This window comes from Melozone crissalis, unplaced genomic scaffold (assembly GCF_028551555.1).
Source record: "Melozone crissalis strain CALT ecotype California unplaced genomic scaffold, PUWL_Pcris_2 ptg000021l_1, whole genome shotgun sequence".
NCBI lineage: Eukaryota > Metazoa > Chordata > Aves > Passeriformes > Passerellidae > Melozone > Melozone crissalis.
The window spans coordinates 5386927-5406274 of NW_026535799.1; the positions used below are offsets into that span (position 1 = coordinate 5386927).

Sequence of the window (19348 nt, forward strand, 5' to 3'; positions counted from 1 at the left end):
CCCAGGCTGGACTGGGAACACTGGTGTGGCCTGGGTAGCTGAGAGGGCTGGACTGGGAGCACTGGTGTGGACTGGTGAGTGCCCCAAGCTGGACTGGGAAGTGCCCCAGGCTGAACTGGGAGCGCTGGTGTGGACTGCTGAGCTCAGGGGGCCAGACTGGGAGCACTGTAGTCTAGACTGAGAGCACTGGTGTGCACAGGAGAGCGCCCCAGTCCTAACTGGTTTTAACTGCTGTCTCCACAGGCTGTTGCTCATTCCTCGTGAGCCCCACAGTGAGCACTGTCCGTACCGGTCCCACCATGGCGCTGCCACCCGCCACTCTCCTGCCGGGTGTGCTGCTGGTGGCCGACGCCCTGGCACTGGTGTTACTGGTGCCGCTGGTGCCGCTGCTGGCGCCGCTGGGCGTGCTGGGCGTGTGGCTCGAGGCTGCCCTGCGCTTGCCCATCCTGGCCGTGGCCACCCGGCTGCCAGCCCCTCGCCGTCCTTCCGGAGCCACCGCGGCCGCCGTCACGGCCGCCGCCACCCCCGCGGTGTTCGGAACCTTCCAGAGCCTCCCGGGGCCGCCCGGGGCCGGCCCGGGGCTGTTGGCGGCCGCGGCGCCCGCCTGGCTCGGGGTCACCCACGCCGCTGCCGCCCTGGCTGTGCTGGCCTGGGCCGCGCCCCGGCCCCAGGCAGCGTCCCCGAGACCCCCGGAGGCGTCCCCAAGGCTCCCGGCAGTGTCCCCGAGACCCCCGGAGGCATCCCCAAGGCTCCCGGCAGCGTCCGGCGCGCTCTGGCACTGACCTGGGAGCAGAGGAACGTCCTTGGAGCTGCTGTCCTCTGCCTCGTGCTGGCTGTTGTTGGTGGGTGACTGTCTTGGTTTAGGGCAAATTTAGGAGAAAGCCTCCAAAAGGGGCCCCTCCAGAAAGCAAACCCACACAGCCCGTCCCCAAACCAGTTCAGGAAAGATTCCTCAGAGAGAAGTGGAAAGAACCTGTTTATTTAACAGGCAAAGCACACAAAATGAACAATACCAGATGACAACACTCTTTCACCACTCTGAAAAAGATGACAAATTCACAAAGTCTCTCTTGGGGGTGGTCGCTTTGTTCTCAGTCCCTCTGGTCCTGGGGCAGCTGCTGCAGCCACAAAGTGCAAACTCTCGGTGTTCCCAGGTCCCGGTCTGGAGCAGGCTCAAGTAGGTCCAAAAAAGGGAAAGGAGAAACAGTCCAGGGAAAAATTCAGACTGCTTAGCTAAACTAAATAATGAGTGGAAACAAAAGCAAGAGCGAAGCAGGAGCAAAGCAGAAGCAAGAGAAAAGCAAAAAGCCAAGCAAAAAGCAAAAGCAGCACCATGTACTGCCCGGTGTCTGTGTCCCACCAGCCGTGGGGGAGCGGCTGATAACAAAACCAAAGCAAAACTTTCACTCTTCAGAGCCAGTCTTGAAGGCACAGAACATGATATCCAGCATAAACAGAACACACAGATGGGGATACAAACATCCTAACGTCACCTTAGGACGTTGACATGTGGTGACAGGCGTTGACACCCCCAATTTGGGCTCTGCAGCCCCAAATTGGGAACCCCCCAATCTGGGATACCCCACCAAATTGGATGCTGGCGCCTTAAAATTGAGTGTTGAGCTCCTAAATAGGCGATGACCACCCTAAAATAGAGTGGTGACCCTCCTAAATTGTGAGTTGACCCCTTCAGTTGGGTGCTGACCCTGCAAAAATGGGGTGCTCACTTTCCAAATTGGGTTCTGACCCTGCAAACTTGACTGTTGGTCCCCCAAAATTGGGTGCTGACCATCAAACTAATGGTCTGATGCCCAAATATGGATGTTGACCTCTAAGACCTGGGATCTTAAGGTCCTGATCTCCTATGTTTAGGTTCTGATCCATAAAATTGTGTGCTGAAACCCCCCAAAATTGGTACTGACACTTTAAATTGGGTGTAAAATCCCTAAATTTTTCACGAAACCCCCCAAATTGGGTCCTGACTTCTCTAAATTGTCTCCTGCCCAAATTGTGTCCCGCCTTTCCAAAATTAGATCCCCGCTCCCCAGACCGGATCCTGCCCCCCACAAATCAGGGTCCCCCTGTGTCAGTGGTCTCACCCGCGGTGACGCAGCCTCGGTGACACCCAGGGGAGATGGCAGGGCCGTACACCACCGGGAAGGTGCTGGATGCCGTCGGGAGTGGGGATGGAGTCACCGCTGGAGCTGTCGGGATGGTGGCGGCTGCTGGAGCCACAAGGTGGGTTGGAGCATTCCCAGGGCCTATCCCCGTGTCCCCAACGTCCCCGATGTCACCGTGTCCCTGTGTCCCCACAGTGTGCTGTTTTCTGGCTGCCGGGGGTCTCTCTTCATGCTGTTGATGGCGCGTCTCCGTCAGAGCCTGAGCCTGCGTCTTTTTTCCCACCTGGTGCACCAAGACCTGGACTTCTTCCAGGGAACACCAGCAGGTAACGGGGTACGGCCCAGCCCAATCCCACCTGACCCATCCCACCTGTTCCATCCCATCCCAGCTAGTCTGTCAACCCAGTCCCATCCCCACCATCCCATTGATCCCATCCCATCCCATCTCATCCCATCCCATCTCATCCCATCCCATCCCATCCCATCCCATCCCATCCCATCCCATCCCATCCCATTAATCCCATCCCATTGATCCCATTCCATTGATCCCATTCCATTGATCCCATCCCATCCCATTGATTCGATCCCATCCCATTCCCACCATCCCATCCCATTGATTCCATCCCATCCCATCCCATCTTATCCCATCCCATCCCATCCCATCCCATCCCATCCCATCCCATCCCATTAATCCCATCCCATTGATCCCATTCCATTGATCCCATTCCATTGATCCCATCCCATCCCATTGATTCGATCCCATCCCATTGATTCGATCCCATTCCATTCCCACCATCCCATCCCATTGATCCCATCCCATCCCATCCCATTGATCCCATCCCATTGATCCCATCCCATCCCATCCCATCCCATCCCATCTGTCTGTTATCCCATCCCACGACTCCATCCCCATCATTCCCATTCCCACCATCCCATCCAATTCCATCCTATGCCATCTTCCTGGCTTCATTCTACTCCAGTGTTCCATCCTGTCCCCATCCCACTTTCCCATTCTAGCCACTGTTCTGTCCCCATTATTCTCACTCCCGTGCCTCCACCCTGTTGCGTATCCCCAGCTGCCTCACACCATCCCATCACCCCATCCCACCATTTCCTTTCCCACCATCCCATTTCCCCTGTCCCGCCCCATTCCACCCTGACCATCTCCACAGCCATTCCCATCATCCCATCCCACTGCTCCCCATTACATCATTCCCATCCCAAATGGGATCATCCATGATGGGATCATGGTCTCACCCACCACGATCCCAACCTCTTTTCCCACCCTGCAGCTGAGCTCCTGGCTCAGTTTTCCATGGAAGTGCCACGGGTGTGCAGGGCAGCACCGAGTGGAGCCAACCAGCTGCTGCGGAGCCTGGTGATGTCCCTGGTGGTGGGGGGGTTCATGGTGGGGCTGGCACCGGGGCTGGCACTGCTGGCACTGCTGGAGGTGCCCCTTGGAATCGCCACCCGCCGCATCCAGAGCACCCGCAAACAGGTCAGGAGTAGGAGGGAAAGAGTGGGAGGGGACTGAAGAAAGGTGGGAATGGTGGAGCTGGGATGGAGGCTAGGGGAATGGGATGGTGGGGATGGGATGGGATGGGATGGGATGGAGAATGGAAAGGAGGACGATGGAGGTGGAAATGGTGGGATGAAAGGGGATGATGACGAGGGGAATGGGATAATGGGGATGGGATGGAGAATGGAAAGGAGGACGATAAATGGTGGGATGAAAGGGGATAAAGACCAGGGGAGTGAGATGGTGGGAGTGCTGACATGAGGATAGAACAAAATGGTCGAGATGGGACTGGTGTGGATGAGAAGAGAAGGATGAGATAAGGTGGTGGGTATGGGATGAGACAGTGGGGATGGGGATAGTGGGATTAGGAGAATGGATGGGAATGGTGAGGGTGAGAGAGAAGGGCGTGGGATGGCGGGAATGCAATAGTGGGGATGCAGTGGGTGTGGTGGGATGGGATGTGGATGGTGGGCCAGGAAGGTGACCTGGGAAAGTTGGAGATCCCCTGTTGCTGCCACAGGCCCTTCAGCGATCCATGCTGGAAGCATCTGCCCGCACAGCCTCAGGGGTGCAGGAATCTGTTGCCGCCATCGAGACCATCCGAACCTTTTCAGCAGAGGAGGAGGAGGAGGAGCAGCACAGATGTAACCTGGCCAAGGAGCTGAGGCTGAAGGGACTGGGAATGGGAACAGCAGAGAATGGGGGATGCCAGGGTCAGGGATGAGGACACTGGGAACGGGAACACTGGGACCGGGAATGGGAAACCAAGCAGCTGAGAAGGGGGCACTCAGAGTACAATGGGGACACCAGGAATGGGGACAACAGAACAGGGACATTGACTTCAGGAACAGGCATAGCAGGAATGGGAATGGTGACATTAGAAACAGGATGGGGACACTGGGATAAAGGTTGGGAACATCAGTGTGGTGGTGTTTGCAGGTGCCCAGGATGAGAAAAGAGACAAAATTCTTGACTTCATGTTTCAGAAAGCTGATATATTATTTTATGATATATATTATATTAAAAGAAAATTATATACTAAAGAAAGAGAAAGGAGACATTAGAAAGCTAGAAAGAACCGAATAATAAAATCTTGTGACTCACCAGAGAGTCTGACACAGCTGGACCTGTGATTGATCATCAAGTAAAAACAACCACATGAGACCAATCAAAGATGCACCTGCTTCATTCCACAGCAGCAGATCATTATTGTTTACATTTAGTTTCTGAGGCCTCTCAGCTTCTCAGGAAAAAAATCCTGGTGAAAAGATTTTTCAGAAAATATGTCTGTGACTCATCAGGATCAGGAATAGGGACATCAAGAGTGAGATGGGGACACCTGAACTGGAATGAGGACACCAGGAACAGAGATGAGGCCACCAGGAACAGAGATAAAGACACAAAGGAGTGGGATGGGGACAGGCAGAATGGGGACACCAAGAGTGGGTTGGGGGCAGATGGAATGGGGACGCCAGGAGTGGATTGTGGGCAGCAATATCCCTGTCCCACCTACAGGTGATCAAACTGGCCATCCGGGTCATGGTGCTCTTCAGGAGCCACCAGCAGCTCCGTGACGGATCCATCACTCCTGGGGTCCTCGTCACCTTCCTGCTGTACCAGGACAGAGTTGGTAGCCATATCCAGGTGATCCCATGGAATGCACGTGTTTGTCCATCTGACTGTGCTTCTGTCCATCCCAGTGCCACCCCCTTCCTTCTCCCCAGGTGCTGCTCTACGGCTTCAATGAATTCCTGACCAACGCAGCTGCTGGACAGAGGATCTGGGAATACCTGGATTGGAAACCCGCAGGGAATGTCGGGGGGACGCGGGAGCCCCCCGAGCTTCAGGGCCATGTCACTTTTCAGAAGGTCTCCTTCACATATCCTGGAAATCCAGAGCACCCTGTGCTGAAGGTGGGTCTGGCGGGAGGTGGGGTTTCCCAGGGGTGGGAATTTTGGCATCACCGGCTGTCACAATCCATCCTTACGAACGGGTTTCTTGATAGTTCATGGATTGATCTCAGGGTGCAAAAAAACCAATACGGCACAGGAGGTTTGCAGTAATAAAACAAATGCAGCTTTATTGAATGACCACAACAAAATGCAATAGAGGGATTAAGGGAGAGAAAAAGATAGAGATAGAAAAGAGAGAGAGAGAAGAAGGGGGATATAGCTACCAAATGCAGAGACGAAATCCTTTGGTCCAGTCCAGTCGAGGATCCACCTGTTACGTCGGGGAGATCTCAGGGTTGCAGTCCATCTGGACCCCAATTATACTCTTTTTTGATGGGGGAAGGGGAATGGATTTTGCAACCGAGTCAAAGGTAGTTTATTGTATCTTTGGGGAGGAAAGAATAATGTTTGTAAAAGGGGTACACACAGTCCATGTTCAGCAGTGGACATGAGCCATTGTTTTCGTGGTCCACTGCTCACACCTGCAACATCCATCTTGCTTTGGTTAGCTTGCCTCCCCTACACACCTCTCCCAGGTTGGGGGTCTCAGTCCCAGTCCTTGGAAAGAGTGTGGGGGGCCTTTTCACATGGGGGTTTCATGTCTTGGTCTTTGATGGAGAGGCTTCTTACATCTCAGTCTGTCTGTCATGGCAGTTGTAAGACGAGTGAGGGGTCTTTTGTGGAGGACCACCCAAAACTCAGGAGAAGTCCAGCCAGGCAAAGAGGGGACAGCTTCCAAGGCTACTGTTGCAAAAAGGCAAGGTGCCCCCTTCTTCTTCTCATTGGGCTCAGTGTAGCATATAGTAAATACACCTGTGGACAACAGCTTAACAATGCTCTCAGGTCTCGGGGCCTTGTTGACATGTGACTTTCTCCTTCAGAACCAGAGATTTTAGACAGTGGGGACTCTTCAGTGGTCCCCCAATGATGATGGTGAGGCAGATGAGGAATATTTCAGACAGATTCTCACACCTGTCCCCATCCCACAGGACGTGAGCTTCGAGGTGCGCTCTGGGGAGGTGACGGCGTTGGCGGGGCCCAATGGCAGCGGGAAGAGCACGGCCGTGGCGCTGCTGGAGCGGCTGCGGGATCCTGGCAGCGGGACGGTGCTGCTGGATGGGATCCCGCTGCCAGAGTATGAACACCAGTACCTGCACCGCAAGGTGGGACAGCAGAGACACTGGGAACACTGGGCATGGAATGGGGAAAATGGGGACAGGGGTCAGGGGACAATTGTGATGGTGTTCACAGGGGTTTTTGGATGAGGGAAGAGACAAGGATTTGACTCCATGCTTCAGAAGGCTTGATTTATTATTTTATGATATATATATTACATTAAAAGTATACTAAAGGAACAGAAGAAAGGATTTCATCAGAAGGCTAGCTAAGAATAGAATAGGAAAGAATGATAACAAAGGCTTGTGGCTTGGTTTTCTGTCTGCACCAGCTGGGTTGTGATTTGCCATTAATTACAAACATCCAACATGGGCCCATCACAGATGCACCTTTTGCATTCCACAGTAGCAGATAATCAATGTTTACATTTTGTTCCTGAGGCCTGTCAGCTTCTCAGGAGGAAAAATCCTAAGGAAAGGATTTTCCATAAAAGATGTCTGCAACAAACAATGAAATGGAACTGGGACCACAGGAGCATGGGAGCAGAAATGGGGATACTGGGAAGAGGATGGGGACATCAGGAATAGGGTGGGGACAACAAGAAATGGGATAGGAACATTGGGAAATGGGATGGGGATGACAGGAATGGGGATAGGAAAAGTGGGAAGTCAGGGGTGGGGACACTGGGGACACAGATGGGGAGAATGGGATCAGGGATGGACACTATGGGGACACCAAGGTGGGATGGGGTCATGGAACAGGGGTGGGGACACCAGGAGCCAAGACAGCATCATAGGGCTTGGGGCTGGGGCAGGTGGTGCTGGTGGAGCAGGATCCCGTCCTGTTTTCTGGAACGATCCGTGAGAACATCCTGCTGGGGCTGGAGTACTGCAAAGAGTCAGAGCTGTGGGAGGCCGCCACTGCTGCTGGAGCCATAGAGTTCATCCAGGGGCTGGAGCAGGGCTGGGACACTGGTGAGAGCCAGGGGGATGGATGGGGCACCCCTGGGGCACATCCCCCTGATCCCAGGATCCTCTGGCAGCGATAGGAGAGCGGAGTGGGTGGCACATGGTGGGGTGTGCGGGGGATCCCTGAGGTCACATCCCACTGATCCCATGGGATTGCTCACACAGTGGTGAGGGAGTGTGGGGGGTAGGGGAAAGGGGGGGAACCTCTCGTGCTGGGATCCCACTGATCCCAGGGTCCCCCTGCAGAGGTGGGGGAGTGTGGGGGGTGGGAGAAGAGGGGAGAACTCCAGGGCTGCACCCCACTGATCCCCTGTGGTCGCTCCCACAGAGGTGGGGGAGCACGGGGGGCGGCTGGCGGCGGGAGAGCGGCGCCATGTGGCCCTGGCCCGGGCTCTGCTCCAGTGTCCGGCCGTGCTCATCCTCGACGAGGCGCTGGATGATGGAGATGATGGAGCGGTGAGTGGGGTGGGATGGAGGGGGTTGGTGTGGATAGGGGTGCAGTTGGTGAAAATGGGGTATGATGGGATGGCTGGAATGGGATGGTGGGATGAGGTGGTGGCAATAAGGGATAATGATTGGCATGGAGTGGGAATGATGTGATGAAGACAGGGATTGGATGGGGTGGTGTGGGTCAACGAGGTGGAGAAATAGGACAGGATAGTAGGATGGGCTAGAGACCAGGGGTGTAGGATGGCAGGAAAGTAGAATCAAAGGATGAAGACAAGGAGATACGATAGGGTGGGGTGGGATGGGGTGGGAATCAAGGGGATGGGAATGCTGGGATGAGGACAGAGATGGAGTGCAATGGGAAGGGTTGGAGTGGTAGGAGTAGGATGGGATGGGACAGTGGGAATGGGGATAGTGTGGGCAGGATGGCATAGTGGGCATGGGGATGGGATGGAGAACAGGGAGATGGGATGGTAAGAACAGGATGATAGGATTAGGGTGGGACTGAGAGTGGGGTGGGATTGGTTGGTCGGGACTGGGTGGGATCAGGTGGGACAGGGTAGGACTGAGTTGGATGGGCTGGCATGAGGGTTCTCTGATTGGATGTTTTGGGATGAGTGTTCTCTGAGCTGGATGGGTTGGAATGAGCGTTCTCTGAGCTGGATGGGTTGGGATGAGCGTTCTCTGAGCTGGATGGGTTGGGATGAGCGTTCTCTGAGCTGGATGGGTTGGGATGACTGTTCTCCTAGCTGGATGGGTTGAGATGAGGGTTCTCTGAGCTGGATGGTTTGGGATGAGCTGGATGGGTTGGGATGAGTGTTCTCTGAGCTGGATGGGTTGGGATGAGCATTCTCTGAGCTGGATGGGTTGGGATGAGCTGGATGGGTTGGGATGAGTGCTCTCTGAGCTGGATGGGTTGGGATGAGCTGGATGGGTTGGGATGAGTGTTCTCTGAGCTGGACGGGTTGGGATGAGAGCATTCTCTGGCTGCAGGCACAGCGCTGGGTGCGCACTGGGCTGGCCAAGACCGTGCTGGTCGTGTCCCACCGGCCGCAGGTGCTGGACGGGGCCGATTGCCTGGTGCTGCTGGAGCGCGGGGCCGTGATGGAGACGGGAACACCAGCGGAGCTGCGGGAACGCCGCGGCGCCTACAGCCGCCTGCTCGTTGGAGGAGGCAGCACCGGGCAGCCCGAGGGCCCCGGGATGGGCAGCGAGAAGGGGGCTGTATCTGGCAGGGAATAAAAGGGAATCAGCCCCAGTGTCCCCATTCCCGGTGTTTGTGTCACCAGCCAGCTCCTGGTGTCCCCAGTCACAGTGTCCTGTGAATCCCTTCTCCCCACATCCTCAGGATCCCAACTCCCTGTGTCCCTCATGTCCCCACTGTATCCCCCAGGTCTGCCCATTCCCTGGATGTGTGCGTATCCCCTGTATCCACCATGTCCCCATGATCCCTGGTCCCCATGTCTGCTCCTGGACATGGGGCACAGGGTGGGAAATCAATCCCAAGGAATGGATCTGGGCATGGGTGTCACGTCCTCATCTCACTCCTGCTGTGCTCACTCCAAGCTCCTGGTGTCCCCAGTCCTTTCCCAGTGTCCCCATCCCCAGTATCTTTATCCCAGTTCCCAATGTCCCCTTTTCTATTCCTCATTCCCTGAGAGGAAGTGCTGGGCACTGGAGGATGGGACTGAGATTTATTGCCCAAACCAGGGTATTTATACATGAGAAATAAAACATTTTGAGCAACTGTAATTCTTGTGCTTAAAACATGGGAAAACAGGAAGTCAGTCCGTTGGGAAGGGCTGCTGTGTGATGAGTGGGAACAGCAGGATGAGCTCTGCCAGCAATTTGTGGCTTTCTGCAGGGAGAGGGAAGGGGTTGGACCTGCACCATGGATCATTCAGCTGGTGATGAGAGTAAGAGTTGGTGTCACCCTGTCTCTGTCGCCATGGGTTGGATCTGGCTGAAGAGCCCACAGAGAGCAAGGATCCCACCAGATCCTACTGCATCCCTTGTACCCCAATCCTGCTCCACCAACACCACCTGATCTGTTTTGGAATCCCCTCAATCCTGTTCTGGAATCCCATTCCAATGCTGCCCCATCCATCCCACCTGATCCTGCTCTGGAATCCAGCCCAGATACACTTTAGAATTCTACCTGATCCTGATCTGGAATCATGCCCTGGTCTGGAATCCTGCCCTATATCCCTTCTGGAATCCCGCACAGATTCCCCTCCGTACCTGTGGTCACGCAATTGGTTTCTCTGCCTGTTTCTGCAGAATGAGAGGATCCATGAGATTCCAGCATGGATCACACACCAGGATTCACCTGCATGGAGGTGATCCAGAGCTGGATCTGCCTCCGTGTTAGGTGACATGTGGAGGGTGAGGGGCACAGGAGACAGACGCCACTCACCCTGATGTTTGTGTGGCAAGAGAGGGTTTTGTTTTCCACTGCCTCCTTTATATAGAGCATTTGAAAGGCCTGGTCTGGATGCTGTCACTGGTTTGAACTCCGCACCCCTTTGGGTCCTGAGCCACTGAGATGCCTGCAGGCTTATGAGAGATCAAATTGGCCAAAGCTCTTGTCACTGAGCCCAGGGGCTGGCAAGGTGACACCAACATCTCACCCTTTCTTTTCTATAAATTTTGATTTGCATTATAGCTGCAGCATTTATGTCCAGGAACTGCTAGGGGAGAGCTCAGGTAAATATGCCCCAGGCATTAGGCTTATAGGTTACAGATTGCAACTTATTTGTAAAAACAACAAACCATTTAAGCCTTGAAGAAAATAAAACAGTCTGTAAGAACAAGAATCATTCAACACTTATTAAAGAAAGAAAAGCAAACACAAAAACTAGGAAACAATCTGTAGACAAGGAAAACAGTTTGTAAACAGGGGAATAATTTGTAAACAGATGAATCTTTATGTGAACTGCAGTCCCAGATTTCCATGAGGTTGTCACCAATCACTGATCACACGGCTCTGTGTCTGCTGAGGGTTTATCAGGAGGTGCTGTCAGGATGCAGTGCAGGCTGGATGCTTCTGGCAGGTACCCAATGTGTCCCACTGTCTGTTGGAACACATGAATGTCCCCAAGCCCAGGTAATGAGATCCCAGGGACCCCCCCATGTATTGGTAAGGCGGTCTCGTGCCATTCCCTTGGATTTGGGCAGCTGAACATCACACGATTGCATTGATAAGAAGTGATTTAGCATAACTGGCTTCTGGGATTTTCCTAAGACTGTTAAGTGATTTAATGTGTATAGAGCTTTAGCTATTCTACTTTGTGGGGTCTCACCACATACCTCCCTTTTGTTTATTAACTATACCTTTTCAGGCACCATGTGCTCTTTCCACTATTGCTTGTCCAGCTGGTAAATGAGGGATGCTGGTTTGGTATGATACACCCCAGAGCTGTAGAAATTGCCTGGTTTCCTGGGAAGTGTAGCAGGCCCTTTATCAGTTTTGATGGTTTGAGGAATGCCCAAGGCTGCAAAAGCTGATTGCCAGTGTACCATGGCACCCAGTCCCCTTTCCCCAGTGTGTACTGTAGCCCATATTGCTGAGGAAAAGGTGCCAATTGAGACACAGGTGTGTTTTAAACGGCCAAAATCAGGGATGTGTGTGACATCAATTTGCCAGATTTGCAAAGCACACAGTCCATGAGGGTTCACTCTTATCTGCAATGGTGCAGCGTGACCTTGACAGCACAGATGCTAACAATATTACAAACCTCTGTGTTTGACAGCTGAAATTGCTGTTGTAAAGCTCAAGCATCTTGGTGGAAAAAACTGTGCAATGCCTTTGTTTGTGGAAGCACATCTGGCTGTGGTGCTGAATGGGTACCAGAAAAAGGTACCCGGACCGTCTGTAACTCTTTGTTTTTATTGTCTCATATTGTCTTAAATCCTAATTGTCCAAATTTTTATTACTCTAGTAATATTGCTATTTTTATAACCATTTTATTACTATTAAACTTCTAAAATTTTGAAAAACAAGTGATTGGCGTTTTTCACGCAGTGTCTGACACAACATCCCACGGACAGGGAGGTCACAGGATGTAAAAAACGCCAATCCTGTCACTGCTGTGTCCCGGCACTGCACCGAGGACATCCCCCAGCGTGATGGCCATGTCATCCCCAAGGGTATGACAGGGTGTCCCCAGTGTCACCAGCCACCCTCAACTGAGTCATAATGTCTTCCTTATCAGGCATTGCACGGTAGGTGGTAATTGGACCACTGAAAAGGAAAGCTGTTAGCTGTTTTTCATTCATGCGAACCCAGAGAGGAGGCGAACGGCTAGGGCTAATAATGCTGGAATCGACTCCAGTGTCCAACAAGCCTGAAAATGATCCTTTCTGTCCTTGAAATTCCACTTCCACCCTTTTCTTGGGTCTCTCAGAAAGGTTCAAAGCCAGTAAGGTAAGTCCTCTGGTGGATTCAAAACCATTTTCCCCCCTCTCTTGTCCTTTCATAGTCTGTAATCCCTTAGTCATTTGGCTCAAGTGGCACCAGCTGAGCAATTCTCAGTCCTTTGTTAATTTGGAGTGGTGGGAAAAGAGTATGCACCATAACATATAGTCCACATCAATGACGCCAGGCAAAACAAATAATCCCAACGCAGATGATCTTCTGAAAAGCAAAGCACCCACCGCGTGACCCTGTATAACAATAGGTCCGTGAATCCCTGTCGGGATCTTCCGTGGGTGCAGGGTCATCAGCATAACTTCTACGGCGGCTGCCGGTTCCAAGCCGAGGCTTCCTGTGGTGTCGGGTTGGAGACAGGAGAGGGTGCTGATGCTGCAGTGACGACTTCTGTTGGTGCATGGTCACTGCGGTTCTGGCACCAACTAGGCGTTGAAGGCAGTGCTGCTGACGTTTGAAGAGGTCCAAGAGCAGCTAACACCTGATTTTGAGAGGTCTTTGCCTGTTCCTGTAAGCCTAGCCCTAAATGTGCTATGCATTCATTTACAAGCCCTTGCCAATGAGCATTGAATAACAATTGCTGAGGCTGAGTAAAGATCAATTTATCTATCTCATGACAATCATTCACCAAAAGAAGAAGACTGGCATCAAAAATATAATCTAACATCTGTTTGGCTGGCTCACTTTTCACTCCAAACTGACTAACAGTAGACCTCAGCTGAGACAGCAATTTCCAATCAAGAGCTGTAATAGTAGCCTGCATGCCCCCTCCCTCTTGCGGATTGAATACAACAGGACAAGCCAGCTGGGTAGCAGCGCTGATAAGCTCCCCATCCCCCTTTTTAATAGCGTCTCTGGCAAGCGCAGCCCAGGCCAATCTCCACTCCCTTGCAATAGACCCTGCTAGGTCATTTTCCGCCCCAGGGATCGGCTCATTGATTTTCGGGAGATTATCGGATGGTCTTGGCCATAGTTCGTGTTGTTCAGGGAGTGTGGAAGCCTCAGAAGCGCTCTGTGTAGCCTGGCTTAAAGCAGAAGAGGGCAGCGAAGCAGGTAATAAGACCGTCCTCATTGCAGGGGCTACTGGTAATCCCCTATCCTGATCGTATCCCCTGTCCTGGTCGTAATCTTTATTACACCCATCAGCGGCGCTAGCCTGCTGGGCAGCCTCTTTCTCAGCCTGAAACTGCAGTAATTCATTGCGAATGACCCGCCATAATTTACCTAACTTCTTGGCAGTTTTATCGCCCTCTAAAGTAGCCTCCCATAATAAATCATGGAATTTACGCCACTCCGTTAACTCGTGAACTGTATGGGGCTTAATAAAAATTCCCCTATCGTAGCCATAAGCCAAAAGCCCTGGTAAATCCTTTTGCAAATCTATCCCCTTAACCTGCCCTTTTTGTAAAAAGGCAGTAAATAAATCATATGCTGCTTGCCTTTTCATACCTAAAATCGTCAGCGCTGTTGCAGCCTCTTCAAGGTCCGTGCAGCACGTATCAGTCGGGCTCGCCTGTACGACACCCGAGGCACGAGGCGTCTCAGCTTCTTTTTTATCCGCTTTTTTTTTCTGTTCTCCGCGTTTTCTGCCGTCCCGGCTGCTTCTCAGGACCTGAGCGTGTCTTCACTCCTCCGTGGTGCGTTGCTGTATCACGATCGGGTGTCACCATTTGAGGAAGCGAAGGGAGTCGACCACATCCTAATTGATCAGCATCGAACTCCAATTTATTGATCTAGCTTACACTCTTTTATAGTGGTGTTAATTAAGCTTATACATATTACAAAACCCGAGCTCATCATTGGTTGTAGATTAGACACCAACCCCTCTTTGTTGCCGATACCTGTGGTTTTCTTGTTGAGACTAATACTTGTTTTTCTCATCCTGTTATTGACTTGTTATTAACTTTTCTCAAGGCCTCCATGTGTCTCTGCCACCACAGTGGTGACAGCTGTGTCCCCTCAGTGTGACTGTGTCGGTGTCACCCCAGGTGTTCAATCCTCTGAGACTGTCTGGAGAACAGCAAGGGACGGTCCCCGCCGTCCTTCATCCCCTTCTCTGCTGGCCCCAGGTATGTGCTGGAGTGGGGACAGGAGTGTCCCCACGTGCCACCCCTGTCCCTGGCTGGGTTCACAGTGGGATGACAGTGACAGTGGGGACGTGGTGGCAGGAACTGCATCGGGCAGAGCTTTGCCACGGCTGAGATGAAGGTGGTAGTGGCATTGACACCGTCCCAGTTGGTGCTGCGGAGGGACAACGTGAGGTCACCCCCGCACCGCCAGCCCGAGCTGATCCTGCATGCCAAGGACGGGCTCTGGCTGCTGCTGGAGCCACTGGTGGGAGTGGCCTGAGTGACACGGGTCACCAGGACATGGGGACATCCCACAAGGCGGGTGTCACAGCCAGGGGAAGAGCAGGGAATAAATGGTAGCATGAAAGGGACAGTATCATGGTGGTGGTGGGGATGTGTTGTCCTTGGCCATGGGACACCTCATGGCATGGACATGTCAACCCATGGACTTGTCCCCTAGGCCACTTGTGTCGCCATCCATGGCCATGTTCCCCATGTCCTCATCCATGGCCATAGAGCCCCATGTCACCATCTCTATCTGTGACACCCCCCCATGCCCAATATCGCCATCCACAGCCATGTTCACATCCATGTCCTTGTCCCCATCCCCATCCCCAACATGTCCCCACCCATGTCCCACAATGTCACCATCCGTGTGATATTTAAATGTCTTTATATTTACCCCAATGTTGGGTGAAGGGCAAAGAAAAATGAGAGAAAATAAAGGCCAAAATAAAAGCATTTACGTGTCCATGCTGGCTGAGGATCCATGTGCTTGGGTGGGTAGAAATGACCTGTTTTAAGAGGGATTTCCACTCCATTGTCTCCAAAATCCTGGGTTTTTGCCCCAGTCCATCACCATTTGGCTGTGGAAGATGCTGGTGGGCCAGACAGAATTAGAATCATGGAATGATTCAGGTTGGAAAAGACCTCCAACACCATTTGGAATTCCTGGATGCCACCCGAAGCAATGATTGGATTCCAAAGGTCAGACTTTTTGGTGTCAAAAGTAAAAAAAATGTCCTGTCCCCTATGAAATTCTGATGTCAGTTTGCATCCCAAGGGATTTTTCTCTGGCTGTGTCCAAGTACCCAAGGGAAGCCAGGAAGATGTGGAGACCACCAGCCAGGTGTCTTCCCAACATGGATCACCAGGACCATGGATGACCAAGTCTCTGCCCAGCGAGGGTCACTGTGGACCATCCAGTGGGGGTCCCCAACGGGGGATGGAGTTGAAGCAGCGCTCAAAGCTCTTCCTGTCACTGTAGGACACAAAACAACACGAGCGCACACACTGCTGCTCTCAAGGGGGAGAAAAGGGAAGTTTATTTTCTGACTCCAACATTTAGAGTTTTCTAAAAGTGACTGGATTGGAGGGTGAAAGTGCCACCTCTCCAATGACACTGGACAAACCAACAGTCCATCAAATTTTTCTTCTTCTAAAAAAGAATGCAAAACAATAAGTTATTTACAGAAAGTGTGTGAGAAAGTTTGCTACAAGAATGTAAACATCAGAAGGCTTAGAAAATCATAAAAAATCAAGGCGACACTCTTCCTGCACACAGGGCACTTGTAGGGCATCCCTTACTGCTGCCTCCCTTGGTGTTGGGTCACAGCAGAGTTCTGGGAGAAGCTCTTCCCACACTTAGGACACTGTCAGGGCCTCTCCCCAGTGTGGATCTGCTGGTGGGTGACAAAGGTGGAGTTTTTCTTCAAGCCCTTCCTGCAGTCAGGGCAGCAGAAGGGCCTCTATTCTGTGTGAATCTGCTGATGCTTGAGGAGACAGTATTGGCTCTGAAAAACCTCTCCCCACACTCAGAACACTCATAGGGCCTGTCCCCAGCGCAGATCCTCTGGTGGGCAATCAGGCTGGAGTTCTAGCCGAAGCTCTTCCCACATTCTCCACACTTGTAAGGCCTCTCCCTGGAGTGGATCCTCTGGTACAGAATCAGCCCACTGCTCCTTCTGAAGCTCTTCCCACATTCCCTGCACTTGTAGGGCCTCTCCCCAGTGTGGATCCTCTGGTGGGCATTCAGATGGCAGCTCTGCCTAAAGCTTTTCCCACATTCCCTGCACTTGTAGGGCCTCTCCCCAGTGTGGATCCTCTGGTGCATAATCAGGCTGGAGTTCTCGATGAAGCTCTTCCCACACACTGAGCACGTGTAGGGGCATTCCCCAGTGTACACTGTCTGGTGGATGATCAGGCGAGAGCTGTCACGGAAGCCCTTCCCACATTCTCCACAAAGGGTCGTATCCCAGTGTGGATCATCTGGTGGAGTTTCAGGCTGGAGCTCCTCCTGAAGCCTTTCCCACATTCTCCACATTGATAGGGCCGTTCATTGGTGTGGATCCTCTGGTGGATGATCAGGTGGGAGCTGAACCTGAAGCTCTTCCCACATTCCCCACACTCATGGGGCCGTTCCCCGGTGTGCATCCTCTAGTGGATGATCAGGTGGTAGCTCGTGGGGAAACTCTTCCCACATTCCAAGCACTGGTGGGGCTTCTTGCCATCATCAAGCTGCTCACAGACCACCACCTCAGAGCTCTGGCCAGAGCTCCACCTGCCTTCCTGGCACAGGCTGGGTCCTTCCTCCTCAGAGCATCCTGGGCTGGGTTTGCAGCCCCTCCTCCTGTGGGATCCCCAGGGCTTTTCCTCCCCATTGCACTCCTGTGCCCTGTAGCCACTCAAAGTGGCCTCTGCCACAACGTTCTGCCATGGGGATTTGCCCTCCCTGGTCTCCATCCTCAGCTCCTGCTCTGGGGGAGGAAGGACAAGGAGAGGATGAGATTTGCATCTGTGCCACAGGGAAGGGGAAGGAGATCCCCCCAGTGCATCCCTGGCTGGACACCATCAGCAGCATCAGTCCTGCAGCCGGGGGCCGTGTTGGGCTGGGAGATGGAGCCGGAGAGAGGGGGAAAGGGGCAGCAACGTCCTCCTCACCTGCCTGGGTGTCCTCGGGCATCTTCGGCTTCCTCGCAGCCTTCTTCTCTATCCAGATAAGGTTTGGGAATGGGAAATCCTGGTTTGCGGAAAAAACAAGATGTGAGTGCATTGCCTTCGAAGGTCCCACTGATCAAGTCCATCTCTAGAAGTCACCGGGTGGCCAGAAATATCTTCAAAATCAAGGAGTCCAAAAACCCCTCCCAGGAGTTCCCTGTTTCCAGTGTCCTCACTTTGGGGTTATGGGGTCCCTATTCTCAGAGCTGCTGGGGGGCCCATGGGTCCTGGGAATTCCCCCTCTCCTGGGTCCTGCTTACACAGCCTGAGGGTCTTTTGTGGGTCCCAGGGATAATGGGCAAATTTATGATGCTCATATCCCCATTTGTCTGAAATAACTTTGCACCTTTAAGGCTGGTTCTGAGAACAAAGATGGAGGAAGAAGAAGCATGGAGTTTGTTTTCAGAACCTCTCTCACTCTTCCACATTCCGGCTCCTCTGTTGTCTGTGGACAGACAGACAGCGGGACAGAGCCCTCCTTTGCTTTTAGTTAGTTTTAGCTAGCAGAGGAAGAGAAGTTCCCTGGACTGTGGTTTTTGGTTTTCCTTTTCTTTGGACCTGTCTAAACCTGCTCTGTACTGAACACCCAGAAGAGCACCAGGTGCTCACACCTGTGCCCCACCGGGGCTGGGCCACGGCATTTCCAGCACCAGAGAGACTCATAAGAGACTGATAAGAGACTGAGCAAGCCAAGCTACAGCCCATGGAGGGACTTTGTGAGTTCGTCATCTCTTTTGGAGCAGCAAGCAGTTTTATTGTTTAATACTGTTAATTTTTGGGGTTGGTGAGTGCTTTGCCTGTTAAATAAACAGGTTTTTCCACTTCTCTCAAAGGAAATACTTTTCCAGAATCAGTTGGATGAGGGGCCGCTTGACTTTGGTCTTCTACAGGAAACACCTTTAGAGGTTTTTCTCCCAAAACTGCCCTAAACCAGGACATTGGCTTTGAAGGTCCCACTGGCCAAGTCCATCTCTAGAAGTCACTGGGTGTCTGGTGGCCACAAATACCTCCAAAAACCAGGAATTCCAAAAACACTCTTCTAGGAGTTGCCCATTTCCAGTGTCCTGACTTTGAGGTTATGTGGGTCCCTCTTCTCAGAGCTCTGCTCTGGGGGGTCTCGGGCTTTCCCCCCTCTCCCAGGTCCTGCTCAGGCATGCTGAGGGGGTTTTGGAGGTCTCAGAGCTCATCCTCCCCTGATTCTGTGGAAATTGTTTTTGTGATTCATGTCAATTGGCAATGGAATCAGCAAATCCTTCTATCTGCTGTGTCCAAAAGAGACACAAAGAAAAGTTTTGAAACTTTATGACCAAATAGCCAAACAAAGCATCAAAATCAAAGAAGTATAGTAGAGCAAAAGAGATGAGGTTGCAAGATGACTGATGCTTAGAATAAAATAGAGGAAGTTGGGGTAAAGCTAAGAGATATTGCAAAAAGGCAATTAAAATCTTATGTATAATAAAAAACTTGATGCACTTGACAAAATCATGTAGCAGACATCAGTCTAAGACCTCCCTCCAGACAACCACAACAAGGATAGAAATCAATGACCACCTGGAAAGATTATGAAATTGGTGCTCCCAGCTTTTTGATATTTGCTAATTTGGACTAACCAAGCACATTGGAAAATGCTTTGTAGGCTTAAAAACAGTATATATACTTTACCAAACTGTGTGTGCTGTGAGTGGAGCAGTGACTCTCCGGCCACCCAGCGCTGCTTGCTTGCATTAAAAT

At 52.2% G+C, this 19348-nt stretch overlaps 1 protein-coding gene across 1 annotated transcript; it reads left to right on the top strand.

Annotated features, from left to right (window-relative positions):
- The first annotated feature begins 299 nt into the window (after positions 1-299).
- LOC128937682 (antigen peptide transporter 2-like) lies at positions 300-14900 on the top strand. Its single transcript, XM_054277470.1, has 14 exons — positions 300-671; positions 707-842; positions 2130-2238; positions 2316-2446; positions 3413-3618; positions 4160-4330; positions 5155-5283; positions 5364-5552; positions 6581-6754; positions 7522-7681; positions 8004-8131; positions 9098-9346; positions 12839-12900; positions 14720-14900. The coding sequence occupies exons 1-14, from the start codon at positions 300-302 to the stop codon at positions 14898-14900; spliced, it is 2397 nt and encodes a 798-aa protein (XP_054133445.1).
- The last annotated feature ends 4448 nt before the right edge of the window (positions 14901-19348 follow it).

Coding starts and splice junctions, on each gene's coding strand:
- LOC128937682 (XM_054277470.1), top strand. CDS start 300: ATGGCGCTGCCACCCGCCACTCTCCTGCCGGGTGTGCTGCTGGTGGCC. Junction 2,239..2,315: donor GCGGCTGCTGGAGCCACAAG/GTGGGTTGGAGC, acceptor GTGTCCCCACAG/TGTGCTGTTTTCTGGCTGCC. Junction 4,331..5,154: donor AGGGACTGGGAATGGGAACA/GCAGAGAATGGG, acceptor TCCCACCTACAG/GTGATCAAACTGGCCATCCG.